Genomic DNA, 25,938 nt, shown 5'->3' with positions numbered 1-25,938 from the left:
GTCCCCCCCGGGGCAGGGAGGGGGTGGGCAGTGCAGGGTGGACCTTCTACGTAGCAGGGGTGAGATGTGCGTGTAGAGGCCTGTGAGGGCATGCAGGTCAGTCATAGAAGACTTCACAGAGGAGGTAACGATTGGAATCCCCAGGGAGGAGAGAGAGCAGTGTCCCACCAAGGGAAAGGCCTGTGCAAGAGCATGAAGTGGTGACAAAAGTGGAGTGTGCAGAGTAGGGGGAATGGGACTTGCTGATCAGGCTTTCTCCTGATCATGAGCCAAGTCAGGACAACCCATGTGCATCTGGACTCTGTCTCAGATACTGTCTTGGCTGCAGGGGCTGTTCTGGGGCCAGGAAACATTGCCTGCGACATTTGTAGGCTCAGGATCTAGAATGCCTTTCAAGTGAATTAAATTCCCTAGACCCTTCATTTCCCATCCTCTCTGGACGCTCTTTTCAGGGTCACTGCCTCCATTCCCCTGTCTCCTGACTAAGCTGCTTCAAACAGGCTTAAACCAAGAGAGTATTTTACTTGAAAATCCTGAGGACGACAGATAACCTCCTTTGTCATGTCACTGCTCAGGTTTCTGGCAGTCCCTCTACTTATCTAACTGCCCAGAATAGAGAAGGGGCATAGTTACCATTTAGTGGGCACATGCAAGGGAATGCACCAGGTATGTCATATGCTTTATCCCATTCAATTTTCACAACACTCCAGGAGGCAGGTGTTTGCATCCCCCAGTTTGCCAATGAGGAAAACGAGTTAAGTGGCAAGGTCACATGGTTAGGAGGCCGCAGAGGCACTATGCTAACCTGTCTGTCTCCTAGACCTGTGCTCTTAAAAAGGGACTTTTAGTCCAGACTTCTCACTGTACCAGTGAACAAATGGAGGCTGGGATAGGGAGTGACACGCCCAAGGTCACACCACTCCTCCCTTTGGCAATATCCCCGTCTCTCTGGCTCTGACCCCAAGGACATCCCACCTCTCTCCTGCTGCAAGGTCAGCTGCATCCTCACACCAGTGGACAAGGAGCTAGCTTCTTACTGTCCTCTGGAGACTTCAGTGGGAGATCAGGGTTCCCAGTCCCCACACAGGAAAGCCATGAATATAAATTCCATCTCTGAGCCAGGGATCACAGGCCACCCCACTTCCAAGCCCTTGACTTGGGCTCTGGGGGCCCTAGAAAGGAGAAACAGGAGTGTGGAGGGTTTGCAGCATGAAGCTGCACTAGAGAAATGCGCAATGATATGAATAAATTTGAATAATAATGAGGGCAATGCCTGAATTAATAATGCTGGCTATTCACCTGACCCCCCCCCCCTGGAAATATGGGTGAGCCTATCCTTTGCTTTTTTAGAAGACATGGATGAGATGTCAGGTCATCATAGTTAGGTTGCTGCTCACAGAGTGTGGGGGAGGAGCCCTGTTTCTGCAGACCCAAAGAGCTAGATTTACACACTTAACAAAAAAAGGCTGCCACTTTGTATTAAATCATATGCTGGCCATCAGTCCACTCCTGGCCCAGCCCCATCTCCCTTGATCCTCTTTATGTGCAGCAACCAATGTGGATGTCAGATGTGTCAGGAGATGCAGAGAAAAGAGCATGGCCCTTGGCCTTGAGCAGAGGTTACTGTTCTGGTGGACAAGATAGGACAAATGCCCCACTCACCAGCTGCCCTCTACCCCATGATAAACAGAAGCATGGGCACAGACTCTCTGAGAGCATGGGACAGGAAATCCCGTGGATAGAGCTGTGACAGCAGGACTGAATGATGGGACAAGCTATGTTTGCCCAAGGAGCTAAGGGAGCAAACTAGGAGGACTTCCTGGAAGAGAGGAATGTGGAGCAGGTTTGCAAAGCAGGGGAGACATGAAGCTGGAGGCGGAGAAGGAAGAAGGGAAGGCATGAGACTAGGGCTCTGTCTCTGATACCTTAGAGGGAGGTTTCGGAATGGGGAGGGACACGTTCCGTCTGCTTACTCACACACAAAGTGCTGGAGGATCCGAGAAATTTTGGAAAGCTCAGTTTGGAAACAGTTGGACTTGGGGATTGTGGTCTTTACAGAACTGAAAGGGGCAAGAAGGGGAAGGAGTCCCCTGAGTTCTGGGGAAGGCTGATTTTGGTTACAGTGGGTGACAGATTGGGGACGTGGGTAGGAAGCCCCAGACCTCTTTTTTTGCTGTCCCACAGCCCCTCCATCTTTTGTCTTCTTCCCCACAGCCAGACACAGGAAGCTAAGGCACTGCTCTTAGAGCTGTGCACAGTGCCCAGGTCTGCCCCCCACCGGGCAACCAGGCTGGCTGGAGTGTGTGGGTTGGAGCAGTGTGGGAGAAGAAATCGCCATCCAATTCCCTGCTCCATTTAGGCTCCACAATTAAAGGCAATTACTCTGCAGTTCTCTAATCAAATGCTCCCGGCCGAGCTGCCAGCCGGGCAGCCATGTGTGGCTCCCACAGCCAGAGGGAACAAAGTCACGTGACCTCTCAGCTCCTACAATGCAGGAGGCCAAGCGTGTTCAGGATGTCCCTGTGTGTGCACTCGTGCCCCCGGCCTGTGGGATCCGGGGTTAAACACACGGAACAGCGCGAGTATGCCATGAAGTAGCTTCAGAGCCACTTTGTTTTGGATACACGGCCACCCAAGCAGTTCATACACACACACACACACACACACACACACACACACACACACACACACACACACACACGTGGACACTCCTGCCCCCTAGAAGCTGCCCTTATGCACTCGCTGGATGCATTCATAGGGAATTCTACCTGGCATAGTTGCACACGTGGGTGACTTCATGTTGGCTCACACGACACATGTCCGAGTAGAGGTACGGTGGTATATTCATGTCTCAAAGATTGAGGGGAACTGTGCCATCATGAGCAGTATTTATTTGTTATGAAGTTCCTAGAAGAGAGGAATGTGCTTTACACATACTTTGCTCCAGCCCCTCTCCTGCCCGCTGCTCAGGCAATGTCTGCTCAGAGACCAAAAACTCATTTTAATATCAGCCTGATCATTTTTTATTCATTCAATAAGCCTTTATTAAGCACTAGAGCCAGTGCTGAAGCAAACTGAGAAGGGGGGAGGTGGTAGGGGAAGAACCCAGGACCTAGACTGCCAAGGCTCAGATTCGAATCCCAGCTCTGCCCTTAACTCACTGGCTGTCCTTGGGTAAGTCAGTCATCTCCCCAGACCTCAGTGTCCTCCTCTGTAAAAGGAAAGGGTTTGACTAGCCTAGTCCCTAAGGCCATTATATAGCACTGCGCCACTTTCTAAGTACTTTGGCTCCTGAAAGCATTTCCATGGGCCATGGAGGGAGAGAGGAATCAAGGGTGAGCATGTGACACCTCGGAGGGAAGGGGTTCGGGCTGGAGTAGGGCAGGGACTGGAGGACCCACCTGCCCCGTCTTCATCTCTCTCTCTCGCCAGCCTGATGCAGCGTGGGAGCAAGTGCCTGGGAAGGGTAGCCTCTCTCCTCATGCGTCTCCTTACCCAGTGCTGGTTTTGGCTTTTTGCCAGGGACCCAGACCCGCTTCAGCCAGGAGCCAGCTGACCAGACTGTGGTGGCGGGACAGCGGGCCGTGCTCCCCTGTGTGCTGCTCAACTACTCGGGAATCGTGCAATGGACCAAGGACGGGCTGGCGCTGGGCATGGGCCAGGGACTCAAAGGTGAGTGGGGCCACCCAGCCAGCCTAGCATCCAAACGATCCCATCTTTGCGACACTACCCCCCAGCCCACCCGAACAGACTCCTGGACCCAGCCTCTCTTAGTTCCACATCTCACCGCATCCCTTCCCTTTTCTCCAGCCCCTCCCCTCCCGTACGTGGGGGTCAGGCTCTCTCCCTGTCCTCCTGAGCTCTGTCTCCACTGCTGTCCAAACTCCGCAGCTCTGCCTTTCCTCCAGCCTGTGGGCTCACTCAAAAAAGGCAACGGGAAGCCTGACGACGGATCAAAGAAAACCAAGGGATCTTTATGTAAAAGAGCTTCAGACAGACAGTCACCAGGAGAGCTGCGGCTGCAGACAGAGGTGAAGGAGGAGGTGTGGGAGACAGAGTCCCCTGCAGAGCAGGGGGGAGACAGGAAACTTCCTTGTCCCATGAATGTTTCATGCCAGGCTGGCTTTGCTCCAGCTTCTCTCCTGCCCCCTGTCCAGGCGATGTCTGCTCAGAGGCCAAAAACTCATTTTAATATCAGCCTGAGCGCTTTTTAATTTATTCATTCAACAAGCCTTTATTAGGCACTATGGAGCCAACATAATGAGTTGGTAAATAAACAAACAAATAAACCAAAAAACCAACCTATTATCCAAAGAAAGGGAAGATACTTTTGGAAAGGTTGCCAGGCAGCCCGGATGAAGACTCGAGAAACCTGGTACTAGTCCCTGCCTCTGCCACCGACCAGCTGGGTGAGCTTAAAAAAGCCACTTCACCTCTCTGGGCCTTAGCTGACCACTGTGTAAAACAGTGCAATGGTCACAGGCCTGCCTGCCTTGTAAGTGAGTTTTGAACCACATGAGAGAATATGCTTTGTGAAAACCCATTGTTCACGGTAAAGCAGAGGAAGGATAAAAGTGTAGGAGGGACTGTATGTTTTTATTCTTATTGTTGATTATTTGCTGTGGGTTCCACGTACAGGACTAGTCGGGAAATTTGTGTGTATAGAGCAATCTGTATAAAGGAAAAGAGATGGGTCTGGGAGATCTATTGATAATAGAAACAGAAAGAAACAGGGAGAGAGAAAGAGATCAATAGATATGGAGTGAGAAGAATCAATAGCCTCTGGACAGTAGGAGATAATGGGAGGGAGCTGATGGTGGGGAACTGGAGAGGGGAGGGCAAGGGAGACTGAATCGCGGAGGGCCAGAGGCTGAGTCCCATCTGCCACAGCCCTCGCTTCTGCAGCTAACACGACTCTCTAGTTTAGGGGCTCCTTCAGGGAGCTGGGTCTCATCCAGCTCTCCCTTGCCCAGTGAGGGCAAGGCCTTGGGCTTCCCTGTAGTACCTGGTGAGCTGATGTCTGCGCTGCAATGCCCTGTGTTTCCCAGCACCCACTACCTCCTCCTCTCTCCCTCTCCTTTCTCCCTGCTGCCTGCCTTATTTTTTTTTCCTCTTTCATTCCTATTATTATGAGAGACATTTGTCTGCAAACAGCTTCGGAGATTTCATCTGCTCCTGCTCATCCCCTGCTTCTGCTCTCCACCCCCACCCCGCCCCCCTCCTACAGTGTTATGGCTCCCAACCTTGCTGTGGGAGGTTGTGGCATCACAGTGTCTGGTTCTGGGACCTCATCCTCATCAACTGGGATGGGGTCCCTGGAGAGGGCAGAGGGAGGCGTGCTGGCGTGGAATGAGAGGCAGACCCACGCGTGGGCGTGAGAAGTGGGCGGAGGGTGTGCACAGTCCTTCAGGCTGGCTTCCGGGTTGGGACAGGGCTCACGCTGGGCTCCCCCGTTTCTGTTCCTGCAGCCTGGCCGCGGTACCGGGTCATGGGCTCTGCAGACGCCGGGCAGTACAACCTGGAGATCACAGACGCGGAGCTCTCTGACGATGCCTCTTACGAATGTCAGGCCACGGAGGCTGCCCTGCGCTCCCGGAGGGCAAAACTCACCGTGCTCAGTAATAGCCCCCAACTTCCCTCAGGGCTCTCAGCCCACTCCTCCTGTCTCTTTCTCGTGGCATCCTGGCAATCCTTCCCCTTCTTCAGTTACCTCTTTCATTTTCTACTTCTCCCTCTCTGTTCCTGGCCTCATGCCTGCCTTCACTGTCCCTCTGTCTCCCTAGCGTTCCCTCCCCAACTCCTTTTAACTTCTTCTGAAGCCAGGTCCAGATTGAAGAAAGCAAAATGGAGATGTGGGCAGCCACTGGCAGGACATGTGGGGTAGGTGAGGCCTGGCATCCTGTGCCCACGCCACTAAAGGACTGGCTCTGCCTTCTGGACATAAAGCTGTCCCCACCAGAGCAGAAGCGTCTTGGCGTGACAGCGACCCAGCTCTCGCTTTCACAGCCCCTCTGGGCAGACAGGCTTGTGGTGAGGGAGCTTCTCCCTTTCTCTCTCCCACTCCGCTGCCTCAGAGCCCCAGAAACTGCCCCTTTTCCTCTTTTTCCTCCTCACTCAGCCCTTCCTCCCCTTTGCTGCTTCCTTTCTGCCCTCAGCGCTCACCCTTTCTCCTCATTCACCTGGAGGCCTTCTCAGGGAACAGGGGAGCAGGACTGGAAGGAACGGGCTGAGAGCAAAGGCCTGGGGCGGTGGGGTTCCTGCTGCATCTGGATGGGCCCTGGAGGAGAACATATCTCTCAGCCGCTGCCCAAGGGGCACAGAGCATGTGGGCAGGATGTCCCTCTGTGGTAACACCCAAAGCTATTTGCATAATGAGGGGGCTCTCCTGCACACTGTACAGGAATGAGGCCTGCTCTGACACGCCCCCGCCTCTGCCGGGCCTCTTGCTGGACCTCTGGCTCCATCAGTCTTTCTGTCTCCCTCAAGCTCGTGGGCTCTCCCTGGGCCTCGCCTCTGTTTTGCTTCTGTCTCTGGCTCTGTCTGCCTGTGACCCTCTCTCTTTACTTTTGTTATCAACTCTATCCCTCTCTTTTTTCCTGCTTCTATTTGATCTGTACTGCTGCCTCTCTTTTTCCTCCCTTAACCAGAAATCGTTGAAATGGGGGAAACCCCCAGGAGGATGGGAGGAAGGAGAGATGCACTGAGATGAGTGAACTTGGACACAAGGAATTTGTTTACCTGGGCAGGGGAACGTGACAAGTCTTCCAAGTGTGGCAGGAAGAGGCCTGGACTGGGAGTCAGGAGACCTGGGCCATGGTTGCACCCCAGAGTCTGAGGAGGTCATGACCTCTGGACATTAGTTTTCTTGTCTGTAACAACATAATGACTCCAGCTTTTTCTTTCTTCTTTTAAAGATTTTATTGGGGAATTGGGGATGGGAACAGTGTTGGGGAATTGGGGAAGGGAACATTGTGTTTTTCCAGGATTTATCAACTCCAAGTCAAGTTGTTGTCCTTCAGTCTTAGTTGTAGAGGGCGCTGCTCAGCTCCAAGTCCCATTGCCACTTTCAATCTAGTTGCGGGGTAGGGGGGGCACAGCCTACCATCCCATGCAGGAATCAAACCAGCAAACTTGTTAAGAACATGCGCTCTCACCAGCTGAGCCATCCGGCTGCCCATTGGCAGCTCAGCAGCAGCTCAGCTTGGGCACAGTTCACTGGCCCATGTGGGAATTGAACCAGTGACCCTGTTGCTCAGAGCTCACACTCTAACCAACCGAGCCACCTGGCCGGCCCGGACACCAGCTTTTTCTTAACAACTTTCACTTTGTTGCCCCCTATGCAAGGAGTTGTAAAACTGTGACGGTCTGGCAAATGTGAGGTGTCAGAATAAGTAAGGACTGGAGGGACCCCACAGCCAATTATTGAATGTAAAGGCCTAAGGACTAGGACTCAGGGCAGGTGGATGACTTGCTTTTCCTCTCTGGTGAGGACAGAATGGGAAGAATTAACAAGGAGCAGGATTGAGGTTAGGGAGCAGGAGTTAATTGACCACCAGGAATGGGCATGGGAAGACAAGACATCATCTTCCATCCCTTGTTGGAGTGTATGTGAGCTCCATGCTGGACCAGGCATTCTACAGGGACCATGAGATTCTTAGGAGACCTCTCTTTTTTCTCTTCCCAACTGCCTCTGTTTTGGGTGCTAGAAGGTGCTACTTCTGCCCTGGAGAACTCCCATCCTAATGAGGAGGCCCTGATAACCTTCCTTTCCCTCTCCCACCCAAGCACAGAGACAGAAATAAAGAGAAATGAAGAAAGGCCAACCAAGCCCCTAGGTATTGCAGGAACAGGGCTTATGATGGTGTCCAGTGGCTTGATTCAATCAAGGAAGGCTTCCTGGAAGAGAAGAATATAAATGGGAACCATAGTTGGAAGAGTACCTTTTTAAAAAGCTTGCAAGTCAATAGGGAGAGCCACATCAGTGGGGGAGCTGACTGTCTTGTTTCGACTGCACGGTTGGTGTTAAGGGTGTGGGCCTTTGTAGCCTATTTGGGCAGATGAGGGGAGCAAGGAAAGTCCCCCAAAATAAAAGAGATGAAAGATTAGTCTGACCGTTTCTTTCCCTTCCTTGTCTCTCTTGAATTCTCAAACTACCTGCAACCTGCAGCCTTAAGGACACAATAATGAGGCAGGACATTTGTCACATCTTCCTCTGCTTACCTTCGTACACACAAGTTTTGCTCATGGTAGTCTGGGGCCCACTCACTGGGCAGGGCAGAGTCAAGAGTGGGCTGTGCCCAGTGCTCAGTATCTGTCCAGTGCCCAGTTAGCCTTCCTGTACACAGCCAACCTCGTCAGCTCCCCCCACCAGCAGCCATATCCCTCCAACACCGCCCACACCCCAGGCTAGCCTTCTTCACAGAATGGCTTTCCATTATTCCTGCAGCAGGGCTTTGAGAAGCTGCCTCCCACCCCCCTGAAGACACAGACACAGATATAATATAGATCTACAGACGTGCAGCTCACTCATTATTCACGGTGATAACAACTCGAGTGCAGCAGTGAGGAGCATAGTCCTGGTCCACCTCCCAGCCCTGCCATTGAACTTACTCTCCTGTCTCTGAGCATATTTGCCTAATCTCCCTGAGGCTCAGTACCTTATCCATAAATTGGGGTTAATGGTATTTACCATGAAAGGATTGATGAAATATACTTGATGATAAGGATTAAGTGACAGTGTATACACAAGACACTTTGGCTGACACTTGGTGAGCCTTCAATGAGTGGCAGAAATATTGTCTATCGTGTTACAGTTTACACATGTCTTTACATCGTGGATTTTACTTCCCCTTCACAATAACAACCCTGGGGAATGGGTGTTAATGTTCTTTTTGAAATTTTACAAACAAGGAAACTGAGGCCACAGACACATGTACATATCGATATGCAAATTGGTCACAAACCCTAAAGCTTTGTTCATGGACATACACGTGGAAACATGCTGTCGAACTGATGGCTGAGCGGACACCTCATCGGCCTAGTTTCCTTTGCCCCAAATGTGGAGAGAAATGTGGGCTGGTGACCGAGGTGACAGATGGACCGTCTTTCCCTGAACAAAGGGAAAAGGCCAAGCTCACGCAGGAAGGGAGAGCTAATGGGAGGAGAAGCCTGCCCATAGGAGGGATTCCTCGTATCTGGATATGGTATCCCTCCATCCTCCCCACCCCCTGCTAAAAGCACAAGCGGAGGCTCTCCAGGACTTCCTCCTGGGTGTGTCAGCAAGGCATGACCTTGAGGGTCCCAGATGGACCAGGAGACACTGACTGGCAGCTCTTCATCCACGTCTTTCTACCTTTCTCTCCTTCCCACCCCATTTCCAAATCTGCACCCATCTGGCCCTGGCGCCAGGTGCACCAGTGAGCAAAGAGGAGAGCCAGGGATTCAGTGGATGATTCACTAGCCAGGAGCTGGAGACACTGCTGGCTCTTGTCCAAGTACTAAAGCAAACACATTCCACACGTCACCCGTGCCCTACACATTACAGTCCATATACGATGCCTCATCTGACCTTCATGAGGGCCCCGTAGGCAGGCACTTTTATGTCTCTGTTGAAGAAACCGACTCAGTGACTTGAGAGACTCAGCCAACATCACATGACAGGTAAATAAAGGTGCCAGGATTTATAAAACCAGGGCAGCCTAATTCTAAATGTCATGCTTTTCTCACTCTACAACTCTGCATGCACAAGTGGAGCAGAACGATGGGACAGGCTACAAGTCATTTCTTTCTCCTATAAACCCCAGAGTAGAGACCATCATTTCATAAACTTTAGGACATCCCTGCCCACCATTGTACTCCATTGGCCTCCCAGAGTCCACTCTGAAGAGTTCCCTTGGAGAGCCCCCTCTGAGTCTTTCCCAGCCAAAACCAACAAAACCCTTATTTCTAGCCTGATGAACACTTAAGTAGACCAGAAAGATTATAATCAAAATTTGTCTGCCTTTATCTCATTAGTCATTTATTCAGTAATTCAGTTAATATCACCAAGGACATGTTCACCACCAAGTGCTGAGCTAGTCACTGGGGCTTTAAGAGGAAATAAGCACCCTCTGCCCTCAGGGAACTTACAGTCTGATTCAAGTGAGCATTTAGAAGTCTGTTGGGATAGGACAAGGAGAGGCCTCCTGATTTCCTAGTAGCAGACATCTGCAATTCAATTCCTTCAGTACATTGCAAGAGCCTACTTTGGCCATGTTCTGGGCACTGGAGACTGTAAATATTAGTGAGGCAGGGTCCCTGCTTTTCCAGGAATCAGGGTTCGGGAGCAGGGGGCGGGGGGGGGGGGGGGGGGGGGAGATGTGGATAATCACCTTAAGTAACCCAAACATGAGGTACATGGCGTGAGGAGCTCTGAGTGACTTGCCAGGACCACTGAGGTGGTGGTTTGGAGCGGGGCGGGGCGTGGCATGGAAGGCCCTTGTGCAGCAACTGGGATGCGAACAGGATGGGTAGCAAGCACTTCAACAGAAGCCCTGAGGGAAAGGAGTAGAAGCGAAGATGAGGTGGTGAGAGGGCAGGACTTGGCCTGAGGAGCCCTAACTAGCAGGCTGAGGTGCTTGGAACTCATGCGCATGGCAGTTGGTAGCCATTGAAGGTGTTGGAACAGGGTAGTAGCACAGTCTTAGCTGTGCTATAAAGAAAATAACCTGCCAGCAGTGATGGGTGAGTTGGAGCCAGCAGGCACTGGAGTCAGAGAGTCCATTTGCGCAGCTGCTGTAATGGACCCACTCACCTGGCTGCGCTAGGGCAGAGCACAGGCAGGAGGGAATGGATGGCGGAAGCTCCACGGAGGTAGTTACCTTTCTGTGCCAGACCCTCCGAGGTAGGAGCTGCACTCAATCCCTGAGATAGCCTAGCCCTTTCCTAATTTGAGGCCACTCCCCTCATCTATATGTAACCTTAGCAATGGCAAGGGATGTCGTACCGGGATATGGTACAGGCTGTTGAGGGCCTTGGGTGACGCCCCCACGGGAGCACAGATCCACTGACTATATTAGGGGGTAAGGATGGCACCGCCCCCCAGGGGTGGGCATGCAGAGGGAAGCGAGCCTCCGGAGGCAGGGGTTTTGGTCATCAGGGTAGTGTTGTCTGAACCCTGGACTGACTCTCCTTTGCTCCGCCCCACAGTCCCCCCGGAAGACACCAAGATTGATGGAGGTCCTGTGCTCCTGCTGCAGGCAGGCACCCCCCACAACCTCACGTGCCGAGCCTTCAATGCCAAGCCTGCTGCCACCATCATCTGGTTCCGGGATGGGACACAGCAGGAGGGCGCTGTGGCCAGCACGGTGAGACCCTACCTGCTCCTCCAGCTCCTCTTGGGCCTCGTCCTAAATCACCTTTCCTTTCCCACATGGGTCTGACCACAGACTCGGGGGGCTGCAGATGTGAGAAGGGGTCTTACAGGTCATCTGGTCCGACCCTCTCACTATACAATTGGGAAGATTGACGCCCAAAAAAGAGAAGTGAATTCTCAGGTTCATGATACTATTCAGAGGCTGAATGGAGACCAAGAATAATAGTAATAATAGCTATGTTGATGAAGCACCTACTGTGTGCCAGGCACTAACTATGTATGCTAAGCTCTTTGTGGACAGTGTCTCTTAATCCTGACAGGAGTTTCATAAATTAGGTGTTATTTCCAACACACAATGAGGAAACTACTGATGGTCAGAGAAGTTGAGTGACTTGCCCCAGGTCACACAGCTGGCATGCGGAAGAGCTGGGGTTTGTACCTGGGTACAGGTACAGACTGTGCTCTCCCTGCTGAGCACTTCGACCTCCTTTCCTCATCCTCTAGTTGGCACCTTTTCTCAGTCAGCCCAGCTGGGGAAGCCGGGATCGTTGTGTACATTTCGTAGGTGAGGAACTATAGCAGAGAAAGACATCAAGCGACTTGCCCAGAATCACATGGCAAAGTTGACAGTGGAGCTGGAATCAGAATCCAGATCTCCTGTTTGGAGTTCTTCTGCCATCTGGGGGCTTTCAAACATATGTGTACCCAGCCCTTTGCTAGGTGCTGCAGGAGACACTTCTCATTGTGGGGAGATGTTTCTCCCCACAGTGTCGCTCACCTGTGTGCCTTAGAGGGCGGCCCCAGGGAGAACCTGGGTTAGCTCTGCCCTTGATGCCTTGGACCATTCACGTCTCTCTGGTCTTAGTTTCATCATTTGACAAATGAGAGTTTGGCTTCAGTGGTGCTTAAGTTTTCACCACTCTGTTATCTTTTCCTCTAAGATTACATGTATTGAAATACTTTGGCAAGCAAACAAGCTGATTTGTTAATGGTCACTTGTCATCCACCCCCCTTTTTTAATATTCCTTAAAGACCATGGTGCTGCAAAGCAGCAGGAGGGAGCCACTGTTACTGCACTGGGCTGATTCTGCTGTGGCCCAGGAGAGATATGTGTATTGCTGTCAAAGTGCAGGCCTTACTTTGGCTAATTATATGGTTTGTCTTAGGCAGTTTGCAATTAGGAAAACCACCCCAAGGTTCCTTTGACAATGGTTAGGGATCTCAGGTTGGATACCATGGAGCCAGTTAGAGACTGAGCCTGAGTCCTTTCCCTGCCCTCGAGGAGTTTATGGTCTAGCAGGAGAAACCCAAGGTTGGGAATATCCAGACATGGTGCCTAAGAGGCATGGCGGAATGTGCCTAGAGCCATGTGCAGGACAGACTGCCTGCGAGACAAGTTCAGGCTTCGAGAGAGTACTGAGGGCTGTGATGGCTAAGGAAGCCCTTGCAGAAGAGGAGGGACTTAAGCTGAATTCAGAGAATTCCAGGAATAAGGCTCAAAACCATGGGGAAAACTGCTACACACAGAGTGAACTCTAATGCAAACTATGGACTTCAGTTGGTAATAATGTATCAATATTGGTTCATCAGTTGTAACACATATCACACCAATGATTCATGTTAATGGAACTGTAGGGTAGGGTAGGAGGGCATATGGGCATTCTGTGTATTTTCTTACAATTTTTCTGTAAAGTTCAAACTTATCTAAAAAATAGTCTACTAACTAAAGCCAAAACCTGCGTAAGAGATTGGGTCTGGTGGAGGAGGCTGAACTTCAGGTTAAAGTGCTCCAGCACAAGCCCAGTTCAGAGTCGGGTCACCTTGAGATCAGAGGAGGGGGCTTTTAGTTTGACCATATCTCCCACCCTTGTCCCACCCCAGGAACTGCTGAAAGATGGGAAGAGGGAGACCACCATCAGCCAGCTGCTCATCAACCCCACAGACCTGGACATCGGGCGCGTCTTCACCTGCCGGAGCATGAACGAGGCCATCCCAAATGGCAAGGAGACTTCCATCGAACTCGACGTGCACCGTGAGCAGGGTCCTCGGGGGGAGCTGGAGGGGTGGGGTGGGGTGGGGAATGTGGGCACCCTTGGAGAAGCACAGAAAAATCCTCCAGGGGCCCCAGGACAGATGCTCACTTTCTTCATCCTGTGAAGATTCCTGAGTTTGACCTGTGGGCACTGAGGGCTGGTGAAGAGACCTCAGCTATGAGTTGGGCAGTTCCCGGGGCTAAACCAGTATGTGGCTTTGGGCAATGATTTAATCTCTCTGAGCCTCAGTTTCCAATGTTATATACGTGCAGAAAATAAATACAGGCATACAATCCCTTATCCAAAATTCTGAAGTAAAAGTGATTTAGTCACAAAACCTGACCCAAAGCTCTTTGTCATCTTTTCTGTAACCCACTTAATCTGAATAGTCGTACGTTTCACTGCAAAGGTATTAATATATGTTACTATGGGGTGTTGTAAGACACTGCTGGGGGTTTTACATAGTAAATGATCTATGCACACCATGTACCCTTCTAAAATTTGAAAAATTCCAAATTCTGAAACACATAGCTTCAGGGGTTTCAGATAAGGGATTGTGGGTGGACCGGTACCTGCTTCTCAGGATTGTCAGCATTAAATGAGATATAGCATAAGAGCATCTAGCGTGGAGTATGCAGGCTGGTCTGTGTTCAATCAACTACCTCTGTCTTGGGCAGGGTGGGAGTGTGGGCAGCAATTGGCAAGATACCGCACCCCCATCCCTTTTAGTGAGTCAAGCAGCAAGCCCACACTGGCGCCTAGTGGCCACCGTTGGCCATTACACCCACTGACTGATGTGTGCCTTCGATATCGTCCTCGGTAGTTCACCCTAAGACAGCCCTCCACCAAGGGTCGGCAAACTGCGGCTCGCGAGCCACATGCGGCTCTTTGGGTACTTCCCTCTCAAAAGTTGGCCGACCCCTGGAAGAGCCAATCCTGTTATTCACAACAATTTTAAAATTATTCGAGAGCCATAAATATATTTTTACATAATCACCATTATGTGAATAATATCCTTTAAGATTTTTATAAATGAAACTATGATAGTTTTATTTTCATTTTCAATTTTACTTCCGAGCCTGTGGCTCGGCTGGCAAGCCGCAGTTTGCTGACCCCTGGCCTAGAGGCTCCGTGGGGTAAAGGTGAGGAAGGCAGCTTGTCTATTGGAACTGGCACACTGCAAACTCAAATTCCCAGGTCCATCCCCACACAGTGGTGGTGTCGGAGTATGTGCTAGGGAGAGAAAAAGAAACAAGGTACAGTAAAGACCCTGACTTCCTGTCCCCTGTTTTGCAGACCCTCCTACGGTGACCCTGTCCATTGAGCCGCAGACTGTGCAGGAGGGTGAGCGTGTTGTCTTTACATGCCAGGCCACGGCCAACCCTGAGATCCTGGGCTACAGGTGCGAGGAGCAGGGGCTGGGAGCACTCTGGGGAGGGTAAGGGAGAGGCCCTTGAAGCCAGGAGCGGGCTGCTGGGGAGGGCAGTGCCACTGGATGGGGGTGACAGGGCTCCAAGTCCTGACCTCTCTGTGTTGCCTCCTCCCCCAGGTGGGCCAAAGGGGGCTTCTTGATTGAAGATGCCCATGAGAGTCGCTATGAGACAAATGTCGACTATTCCTTCTTCACGGAGCCTGTGTCCTGTGAGGTTCACAACAAAGTGGGCAGCACCAATGTCAGCACTTTAGTAAATGTCCACTGTGAGTAGCTGCAAGCACAGGGGCGTCAACAGAGCTGGGGTGGGGACATGGGGTGGGGGCAGAGGGCAGGGGCCTGTAAAGGTTCCGGGTGGAGCTCGAAAGGCTTCGTGAAGCTGAGGAGACGGGGAATAGACACGGGGAAGTGGCAGGTCAGGAAGAGGCCTATTGGAGCTGACCCCGATGACACTGAAACCCTAACAAGCTGCTCCCTTCTACCTCAGTTGCGCCCCGGATTGTAGTTGACCCCAAACCCACGACCACAGACATTGGCTCTGATGTGACCCTCACCTGTGTCTGGGTTGGGAATCCCCCCCTCACCCTTACCTGGACCAAAAAGGACTCGAATATGGTAAGACACTTGCTCCCTCTCCTGGGCGCTGGGAGGAATGGGCACAGCCACCAGTGCGGGAGGGGCACGGTCACCAGCGAGGGAAGGAGCAGAGGAGATGCGGCATTATTTTTAAAGTTGAACCTGGTATATTTCTAGGGTCTTAGGATTTGGAGGAGAAAGACAGTGTTTGCAGTCAACCCCCACCCTCCTTGCAGTACATCTGGCCGGTTCAGTGGCAGTGGGAGGGACACACTGACCTATGTGCAGGAAGAGGGCCTGAGTGGAGGTGCTGGGGTTGCGAACGATGTGGGGAATAAATGCTACATGGGAAGGCAGGGGAGCTGAAACGGGTCACGAGAGAAAGGAAGTTTGAATTCTTTAGCACTATGGAGACCTGCATGAGACAGTGTGGGCCAAAATTTCAGGAAGGATGTCAGAGTGAAATTTCCACTAGAGCAGATCATCCAAGGAGGCTTCATCCTCTGTGACATGACCACGGCCTTACCTGCCTTCTGGCCCACCCATCTCTGCCCACAGACTGTGTGCAGAGATAGTGTGTTTAAGTGCCAACCTGTTGAGAGTCAGGGGAGGGACCAGACAGACCTGGGACCCGGTTTCCCTCCTGGGAATTCACTTGTGGCCCTTCCTGCTTTCTTTCCCATGCCTCCCATGTGGGGCCCCCACGGACCTAGGGGCCCAGGTCTCCTGGCTCCCCACCCGAGGCTGCTCTCTCTGCCCAGGTCCTGAGTAACAGTAACCAGCTGCTGTTGAAGTCTGTGACGCAGGCAGATGCCGGCACCTACACCTGCCGGGCCATCGTGCCTCGGATCGGAGTGGCTGAGCGGGATGTGCCACTTTATGTCAACGGTGAGCATCTTGAGAGGGGCTGGGCCTGGGTGGGCAGGTCCTGTAGGATCCAGCTGACCCTGACTGCCTCTTCTGCTTGCAGGGCCCCCCATTATCTCCAGCGAGGCAGTGCAATATGCCGTGAGGGGTGACGGTGGCAAGGTGGAGTGTTTCATTGGCAGCACACCGCCCCCAGACCGCATTGTGAGTGCCGGGATTGGCCGAGGGCGCGAGCATGGCCAGCTGCCTCCTTCTCTCCTCTGCACTTTCTCTGTCTGTGCTCTTCCACATCTCTACTTCCAACCCTCCAACTTCCTGTCCTTCTGTCCCTTTCCTGCTCAAATGCCACCTCCCCACCTCCTTGTTGTGTGGCCCTGAGCAAATAACTTCAGTGGTTTTAACCTCAGTATTGTCGTCCATAAAACGGGTGCAGCCATCCCACCCTAACAGAGTTGCTGTGAGAAGTAATTGTGCCAGCAGGTGTGGAAGGCCCTGGGGAGCCGCTCGCGGGACTCCTTGTCAGTTCCCGTTGGCTGCCTTTCGTGCTCTCTCTTCTCCCTCATGCCCTTCCCTTTCCTCCTATCTTTCCCTTGCTCCCTCCTCTTCCCTCTTCCTCTCCTTCCCACCCCACCCACGCGTCACGCCCCTCCCTTCTGCCTTCCTTGTCAACCAGCTCCCTCACCCCGCCTCTCCCCTCTCTCCCACACCATGAGCCATTAATTCCATCCATGGCCATTTAATGACCATTTGGCGAGCTCCAGGGCTGCCCTGGGATACTTCATTACCGCGGCCGCCCGGGCAGCAGGTGGGTTGGCTCCCGGGGGCTTTGCTTGAAGAGCAGGGAGGGATGATCCTGGAAAGGTGCCAGTTCTTAGGCGCTCTCCACCCCTAGGGCTCCACTCAGAGGGCAGGGACACAAAGTGGGGGCTGCCCCCCGGGAGGCCAGGGGTGAAGGACCCCAGGACACCCCTCTCTGGTGATAAGTCCTCCCCATTATGAGAGTCCGTGGCTGGGTCTCCAGAGACAGCTGGGTGGGTTTATGTGGGGTCAGATCTGGGTTGGCTAAAGATAAGGTTGAAGATTGAATTATGTGCAAGAAAACTTGAGCTTTGTCTAGCCTGGTCCTCTCACTTTACAGATGAGGAAACTGAGGCCCGGAGAAGGGAAGGGAGGCCACACAGGGACTCAAGGGAGCGCCAGGCCTGGAGCCCAGTGTTCTTCACGCCCCTATTTTTCTATAACATGAGGGGTTCCCAAATGCCAGTTCATTGGATCAGCTGCACCCACATCACGTAGGATCCTTATAAAAATAGAGATTCCGGGACCTCTCCCCGGGAGATTTCTATTTAGGAGATAAGCCCCTGAGAATCGGCACTTTAAAGAATGTCTCTAGACATACCTGAATGTTCCTGACATATGTCTCAGTCATGTTTAGGAGCCACTGCTTCTCCTAGACTGGCGGTTCGATGCTAAGGTTTGAAGCAGCAGGTGTGACTTAGGTTTGTTGCAGGGTGAGTGTTGGGCTGGGCTTAGGGGTACACAGGGCACATGGGGTAAGGATACCTTGAAGGTGGGTCAGGTGTTCCTGCCATCTGCCCCTTCCTTACCCCCTCCTGCCCTTCCCACCCCAGGCATGGGCATGGAAAGAGAACTTCCTGGAGGTGGGGACTCTGGAACGCTATACGGTGGAGAGGACCAACTCAGGCAGTGGGGTGCTATCTACGCTCACCATCAACAACGTCATGGAGGCCGACTTTCAGACCCACTACAACTGCACTGCCTGGAACAGCTTTGGGCCAGGCACGGCCATCATCCAGCTGGAAGAGCGAGGTGACAGCAATGTTGGCTGGCAGCCGGGGCCAGGGCAGCCTGGGGATTCAGCTCCCTCTTTTCTCCCAGTGCCAGACCCTGAGGGAGACAACTCTATCTTGGGCCTCCCCACCAGAACCTGGCCTTGTTTCTCAGCTGGGGAAATCCACTCACTTTTAAATGTTTATTGAGCATCTGCTATGTGCCAGGCCCTGCGCTAGGGGCTGCAGAGACCAGTGTGAACAAGACATAGTCTCTGCCTTCAAGGAACGTTAGTTTAGTAGAGGAATTTACAGAGTGGCAGCAAACGACTTCAGATGGAGAGATGTCAAGTGGTCTGTGGAAGGGAATAACACTACCCGCATTATTGGGTAGGTGTGAGGATTACATGAGACAATCCTTATAAAATACCTGGCCTATAATAGGTACCCAGTAAGTTTTGGCTCTCCATCGCTTCAAGAATCCTTAGTCTGATAGGAGACACGTGTTCCCTCCCCTAAGGCACTTCTAGCATGACAAAAAGGGCATTACCTTTGACTTTTTGGGAAGCTTCCAAAAGCCTGAAGAGGGAAAAGGATTTTTTTTTTTAACTAGGCATTTGACATAGGAGATAGAGGGAAATAACTGGGGATCCACTTAGATCTGTCTTAGCTGAGGTTGCCAGCAAAGGAGTGGTATGGAAGAAGACAGTAGCTAGAGTAAGATGCTGCTCAGCAGGCAAAGCTTTCTGGAGGGGAAGAGCCTTACACAGATCTGATCCATCCAGAAAGGTCCTTCTCAGCTCTGGGGAGCAGGGGCAACCAAGGACTATTTAAGCCCTGGGTGGGTGGAGCAGAGATGGGGCAGGTGGTAAACGTGGTCAGAGTACACATGGCAAATTGAAGAGTTTGCAGACAGCTGACCTCAAACAAGAGCCCAGCCCAGGAAGGAGAGACCAAGCCTCACAGGAAGGTGGGCTGCAGGAGAGGGACACAGGGACCACCAAGGCCAGGGTCAAGTTGATGCCCCAACTGCCGGGATGAGATGTGACCCGCCCCCTTCCTCCATCTAGGTGAAGCTCAGGCCTAAACCCACACGCGATGCAGACCTTCCTCTCCAGTCCCCTTGACTTAAACCAACCCTGTACCCGATCCAGGGATGCTAGTGGAACTTGTGGCCAGCCTGGCCTTCAGCCAGCACTGAGCTCAAAACCCGAGGGTGGCTCCTTCCTTACCTCCTCCTTTTCTTCCTCACCTGAAGAAGTGTTACCTGTGGGCATCATCGCCGGGGCCACCATCGGCGCGGGCATCCTGCTCTCCTTCTTCTTCATCGCCTTGGTGTTCTTCCTCTACCGGCGCCGCAAAGGCAGTGAGTTTGGGCCCCATGGACCACAGCCCACTCCCACTGCTTCCAGGGCCACCAGTAGGCAGGGTCTCGGGGGTGGGGGGGAGCCTAGGAGGGTGGCATTTGCACTTCCTAGCCAAGGTGGGTCCAAAAACAGCCATGGTAGAGGCTGGCAGAAAGTATCCAATCTGCCTTTCCTTGACCCAGGTCGCAAAGACGTGACTCTGAGGAAACTGGACATCAAGGTGGAGACAGTGAACCGCGAGCCACTCACAGTACATTCTGAAAGGGAGGACGATACCTCCAGCATCTCCACAGCAACCCGGGTCATGAAAGCCATCTACTCGGTGAGGGTCCTGTCCCTCCCTGGCCCACCCCCCTCTTTACGCTCTTGGGACTGGCCCCACCCCAGCTCTCTAATAATCACTGTCACTCGCTTCTCCCTCAGTTGGCTTACCTTAGTCCTGCCAAATGCACACACGCACATGCTCACACAATCATACACGCATACACACGGACACACACGTGCACATGCACAAACACTCCAACTCGCTCCCAGGCTGGTTTCCCTCCAGCAGAGGATAGGCAGATGGGGCCCCCCCACAGGCTTTTGCCCCATCCTACCTCCACCCACTCCACAGAGTGTCAGAATTGGAAATCCCTAGAAGTTTTCTCATCCAACTGCCTCATTGCTGAGTCCCAGAGAGAGGCAGCAACATACCCAAGGTCACATTGTGTGTGAGTGACAAAATTGGTGCTAGATCCCAGGTCTCTGGCCTCTTCCCACTACATCCTAGAGCCTGCTGAGAGAAGATACAGAACTTGAGCCTGCCCGTGATCCCAGACCCTTCCTGTTAGTAGATGGCCTCTGGGGGTGGGGATGGGGTTGGCAGGGGGGGCAAGAGCAGGCCCTCCATCTCCTAATGCCACACAACTGCTGCTCTGCAGTCCTTTAAGGATGATGTGGACCTGAAGCAGGACCTGCGTTGTGACACCATCGACACCCGGGAGGAATATGAGATGAAGGTGGGAAAGTGGGAAGGGACCGAGGGCATGACGACTGGGTGGGAGCATAGGGTTCCGAGGGCCTGAGGGCGGAGGGGAGGGCAGTTTGGGGAGGGATGGTCAGGAGGTTTCTTGAAGGAGCAGAGGAGGTGGTGAGATATTGACAGGGGACACTGGGCAGAGCCTAAGGAGGAGGCCTCAGGGCCATGGCGAGTTTTGTCCCCCCACAAGAGGGAGCGCCCTCCTCCATCATCTTCTCTCATTGCCCCCAGGATCCCACCAATGGCTACTACAATGTGCGTGCCCACGAAGACCGCCCATCTTCCAGGGCAGTACTCTATGCTGATTACCGTGCCCCTGGTCCTGCCCGCTTCGATGGCCGCCCCTCTTCCCGTCTCTCTCACTCCAGCGGCTATGCCCAGCTGAACACCTACAGCCGGGCCGCAGCTTCCGACTATGGCCCTGAGCCCACAGCCCCTGGCCCTGCTACCACAGCTGGCACCGACACAACCAGCCAGCTATCCTACGAGAACTATGAGAAGTTCAGTTCCCATCCCTTCCCCGGGGCAGCGGGGTACCCCACCTACCGACTGGGCTACCCCCAGGCCCCGCCCTCTGGCCTGGAGCGGACCCCATTCGAGGCGTATGACCCCATTGGCAAGTACACCACTGCCACTCGGTTCTCCTATACGTCCCAGCACTCAGACTATGGCCAGCGATTCCAGCAGCGCATGCAGACGCACGTGTAGGAGCCAGAACCTAGCTGGGGCATCTCTGCGGGGCAGAGGAGAAACTGTTCCCTGACATTCAGGGGCGTTGCTCATTGCTCCTGTCCCCAACCAGCCTTCCTCCTCCCGCCGTGGCAGGTGGGGAGCCGGTCTCCTGGAAACACCCCACCTGAGGATGGTGCTCTGTGCATGCCCCAGCCTCCTGGGCCTGCCCTTCCCTCTTCTTCAGGAGGATGTGTCTCTTCTGACCTGTGCTCACACCTGGCACCAGCATGAGGACAGGAAAGTGAAGGTTGTGGAGAGCAGAGGGGGCACTTTTTAACATTCCCTTTTTATTCCACCCCTCTGGTCTTCCATAAACGTGGAGATGAGCAGGCTTTGGCCTAGGGGACATGAAGTATTGGGGTGAGTGGCTCTGGCACATGTAGGTGGAAACAGGATGGCCTGGCCAGTCCCTTTGTCATCTTCATTCATACCCTGATGCATCACTCCTTCCTCAGGACTGCAGAAGGGACCTTGGATTTGTTTTATGTCTGTCTACAGAATAGCCCTGGCACTGAGTTCAAGTCCAGTCATCACTCAGCTGAGATGAAAATGCCAGTCATCCAGGCTGCCCACTGCGGACACCTGTCTGTAAGCCTGCAGAGGGGTCCAGATGTCTCCAGTGGCGCTGCCCCTTTCCGTCTCCTCCACGGTGGGCTAGCCAGACAAGTCAGGGGGTTGTGATGGAGAAAGGAAAAGTCAGAACCATGATGTCCTGATTCACCAGCAAGACAGCTATGTGCTACCTAGCAGTTTCCAGAACCCACACTAGGGGGAGTCCACCCAAGCCCCCTTTCCAATCTGCCCCACTTCCTTGCTTGAATTCTTGAGCCTGCCTGGAGAGTTGGGTGAGTGTAGGTGTGCGATAGGATATTTTTTAAAGACAAAAAAAGAAAAAAGAAAACCTCAGTTGGAAAAAATAATAATAATAAAATCATAGGGATTCTCCCACCCAAATACAAGTCCCAGTGAAAAGGGGCATCTGTTCTCCACCAGATTCCTAACACCTTCCATTACTCTTTCAATCTCCAAGCACTTTGAATCCATTTTTAAACATTCAGGTGGTGAGACCTGTCTTGCAGGTGGGCTCTGACAGACTTAGGGAGAGGACCTGGCTCTCAGACCCCCTGTCCAACCCCAGAGCCCACAGCTGGTTAGAGGCCACCTTCCAGGGGGTGTGGGAGATGTTCTCCTTAGACAGGTTTTGGTTGATTGTCTTTTTTTCTTAGATCAATCATATTACCGCTTCCACTTTCAGTGCCTTGAGCTTTGGTTGAACTGCTATGTGTGGGCAGCTGTGCAGGGAGCAAGTATTGTGAGCCCCAGACATGCTGTCAAGTGTTTCAGAGTTTAGGGGACAGGCAGGTGAGGGGACCTGGAAAGGAAGGGGGCCTGGTAAGAGGAAGGGCAGACCGGGTAAGGTGGTGCAGAGGGCACTGCATTCTGCCGAGGCCCGTGCTGCCACCGCCCCCCCACCCCACCCCCACACACACACCTGTGCACCCACACATTCCACATGGCCCATTTTAGACACCACCTGCTGACCAAAGAGAACCAGCACTCCAAAGAGAACCCGTACCCCTGCCTGGCCTCCCCTTTCCAACAAGCAGGGTCTGGAGTGCGCTCCTGACTCACTCAGCCCAGACAGGGTGGTCGGTCCTCCCGTGCAATGCCCAGAATGCGCAACGCCCTTTCTTGCAATCACCATTCATTATTCATGTTCGCTTTAATGAGTTACATGCTCATCAGCCACGGGCCATCACCGCCCTTGCGGATGGGTCTGTGGGGTGACATTCTCTGCCATCTCCCTGCTGATAGGAATCAGCTAATGCCCAGGAAGAAAGCGCCAGTGTCTGCATCCTCCATTTCAGCAGGGGCAAGCCAGGTGGACCGACCCTTCCTGAGAGATGATCCAGGCAGGCTCCCAGCCATATTTCACCCCCGGAAGCTGACACCTTTCTGCGCAGTCCTTTTATGTGAGCTCAGTAAGTCCAGTTCAGGACGTGGGTTCTCTGCAGACAAATTCATGAATACTTTGATTATTTTCACAGAAACCAGGAGCCATTGGTAATCCAAACAGTTAAACTCTAAAGATGGTGGTTCTTTAAACAGGAATATTTTTAAAAAAACAAAAAAAAAACTTCTTATTGTTTGAGGTTTGGCCAGATTCTCATATTTCCTCCTTTTTTTGGTGTAAGTGCTGGACCCATTCTGCTAAAATGATGCAGAGGTGGGGGCCCAAGGTCATTAGGTAACTCAGCTAACGCTGCAGGGATTGTTAGTGTCGTGAAGCCTGATACAGAGCTACTTCACTGTTCTCTGTTAGTTAACACATTAACTGGGGCCTCCTGGATACCAAGCAAGCGGTGCTGTGCAAGACATAGGGAGACATCAGCCACCAAGGCCATCTCTGTCCGCTGCAACTGGCACTCTGGTTTGATTCGAATCTGAATTGGGACCTGCCTATTAGGCCAAATGGAACCACTTTTCTGGGGAATGGGAAGGTACCCTTTGGCACAGAGCTTTGTTGTCTAAGCTAGAGGCCTCCAGTAGGGTGTCTCTACTTGATGTGGTCACCTTGGTGGTCCTGACCACCTTTGACTGTCTTATTTTGGTCAAGGGGCTAGGAGTCAGGAGACCTGGGACCCCATTCTGAAGCTGTCCTTTACTGAGTGACAGCCTAACCTCTTCATTATCCCTGACTTTCTGGTTTAAAATGAGAGAGAAGGGTTGCACAAACCTAGAATTGATCTGCTCTTCCTGTATTTATTTGGTGAGGTGGAGGCGTCTGGCCATCCTTTGCAAGGAGCTGGGAACTGTAAGCTGAGGGGTGGAGGAGTTGAAAGTTCTTTTGAAAGGAGCTTTCACCACTGGCTTCCTTATCTTGTCAGAAGTATTATGAATGAATTTTTATTAGGAACCCCTTGACCCCAAACAGCAACAAAAAGCATACCCTAAAACTTCAGTAAAATGGATGTGGGGTTATCCTTTGGCCATTGGATAACTGTACTCCCCACTTAGAATTCTGACAGTTTTGCAAAGGTGTCTTTGGCCAGTGCAGGGCATAGTAACTCCTTCACTGTGTATCCAGGTTTCAGCCAACTTCCTCTGTGGGGAGAAATGGGTGTAACCACCGGCCACCCAAGTCTTCAGGAGCATTTTCCTGGCCCAGGGATCACTTACAAGGTGAAGACTGCAGACTAAGGTGTCTTGAGCCAGAGGGCAAGGTGTGAGTGCAGCTGACCCCTTTGCGAAGGAGCAAGTAGGAAAGGCAGCTGGTAGAGGGAAGATTGTCCCCTGCAGTTCTGACATAAATTCTGGATCTTGAAGAGGGTCTTGTGATTCTGGGTGAGCCATTGTTTATTTCTTTGAAGTGCACATTCCCAGGGATGTAATTGAAAAGGCATTTATTTTTTTGAAGAGGCTATAAAATGATCATTTAAATATGTCATTCCCTTCTCTCTCCTCCTCTCCGGGAGGCCAACCTCTTTCTAAAAGTCCTCACCTTTATCAGCTTGGTCCTGAGGTCCACTTCTGGACTGGTAGAGAGGACAGAAAGATGTGTGGCTTGGGAGATGGTGGGAAGGGCAGAATTCCATTTTCTTGCATCACTGTGAGGGAACTCCAGGCCCTGTTCCTGGAGAAATATTTGCTGCGCAGAAGTCACAGGCCATACTGGACAGTTCTGGTACGAGCCAGCCCTTAATAATAATAACTCCATTTGTATATAGATTTCACTCATTCCTACCAGTCTTCTGCTCCCACTGCTGGCTTTCTGATGGTCCCAACCAGTGGCCTTGTCAAGTGTTGGTGGGCCATGTGCTCGTCTGTTAGCTTCTGGAGATCTTCAGATGTTGCCTCTGGGAACACCCCTAACTCTGGGGAGAGAGCTACCAAGCTGCCAAAACAATCAAAATCTCCACACAATCTTGTTAGCAATAGTGACCCGCAAGATTGGGCTGTCTCCAATTTCACCAGAAAGAGGACTCCCTGTGGTCACATTTTCTACCCCAACCGTTCTAGAGATTACAAACTCCATTTCTGGCTCCAATTGAATTTTCTCCACCCAAACCCGAATAATGAATGGACCCATGATGGTAATTAAGAGAAGAGAGAAAAATATTTTTGTTAGGACAAACCATCGTAGATTTTTAGCAATGTGTATCTGTGTGTCCTTCACAACTTTTCCTATTCTGCCTTTTTTCATTTTTTTTTAAATATTATGTACTATATTTTTAGTCTCAAACACACTATATATTATATATATTTAATTTTTATATATATAAATATAAATGTTCTAAAAAGTACCATGTTTCGTGTTATTAATGCATGAGCAGCTCTAGTTACTTAAAAGCTTGCCTGATTTGGGGTGAAATGGCTCAAATTTGGGGGAAAAGATAGGAGATTTTAGGATTGAGATTGTAAACACTATTTGTGTCACTCCCAGGCCACGGGGCAAGCACATTTTTTTCACCGTTTTGTGACTTGCAGAACCCTGAGGCCAATTATGGCAGTTCAGGGACAAACAGCTCAAGGATCTGTGCTTTGGGAACACAGCATCAAATGTTCTGTGCCAAATCTGATTATGGGGATTGGTAAGGGGGAGACTGAATGTGAAATCTAGATCCCAAAGGATTTGGGAGTAGGAGAAGAAGCAGGATTAGTTTCGTTTATTAAAATGCAGTGGTTTGGGTAAAAAGCAAAGCTACTAGGTCTCAATCTTTTGAACTTGTAGTGAAGCAAAATGAAAAAAAGATGTATACACGCAGA

The 25,938-nt window shown here is 51.9% G+C and overlaps 1 protein-coding gene across 3 annotated transcripts in view; it reads left to right on the top strand.

Moving 5' to 3' along the window:
- Positions 1 to 25,109, top strand: part of KIRREL1 (kirre like nephrin family adhesion molecule 1) — a 120,752-nt gene extending 95,643 nt beyond the window's left edge. For 2 of the 3 annotated variants that reach the window (XM_019668202.1, XM_019668204.1), the window contains exons 2-15: positions 3,523 to 3,672; positions 5,469 to 5,618; positions 11,188 to 11,345; positions 13,235 to 13,385; positions 14,683 to 14,788; positions 14,936 to 15,084; positions 15,306 to 15,433; positions 16,108 to 16,282; positions 16,365 to 16,465; positions 17,893 to 18,091; positions 19,310 to 19,417; positions 19,601 to 19,740; positions 20,342 to 20,419; positions 20,671 to 25,109. In XM_019668202.1, coding sequence (XP_019523747.1) covers positions 3,523 to 3,672; positions 5,469 to 5,618; positions 11,188 to 11,345; positions 13,235 to 13,385; positions 14,683 to 14,788; positions 14,936 to 15,084; positions 15,306 to 15,433; positions 16,108 to 16,282; positions 16,365 to 16,465; positions 17,893 to 18,091; positions 19,310 to 19,417; positions 19,601 to 19,740; positions 20,342 to 20,419; positions 20,671 to 21,147 — 2,270 coding nt within the window. In that variant the 3' untranslated portion in view covers positions 21,148 to 25,109. The remainder of the gene's footprint in view (positions 1 to 3,522; positions 3,673 to 5,468; positions 5,619 to 11,187; positions 11,346 to 13,234; positions 13,386 to 14,682; positions 14,789 to 14,935; positions 15,085 to 15,305; positions 15,434 to 16,107; positions 16,283 to 16,364; positions 16,466 to 17,892; positions 18,092 to 19,309; positions 19,418 to 19,600; positions 19,741 to 20,341; positions 20,420 to 20,670) is intronic. The other variant, XM_019668203.1, reaches the window with a different exon arrangement.
- The last annotated feature ends 829 nt before the right edge of the window (positions 25,110 to 25,938 follow it).

Source organism: Hipposideros armiger, unplaced genomic scaffold (assembly GCF_001890085.2).
Source record: "Hipposideros armiger isolate ML-2016 unplaced genomic scaffold, ASM189008v1 scaffold_519, whole genome shotgun sequence".
NCBI lineage: Eukaryota > Metazoa > Chordata > Mammalia > Chiroptera > Hipposideridae > Hipposideros > Hipposideros armiger.
The sequence above is the reverse complement of the archived record's forward strand: the minus strand, read 5'-3'. Positions and strand labels throughout refer to the sequence as shown.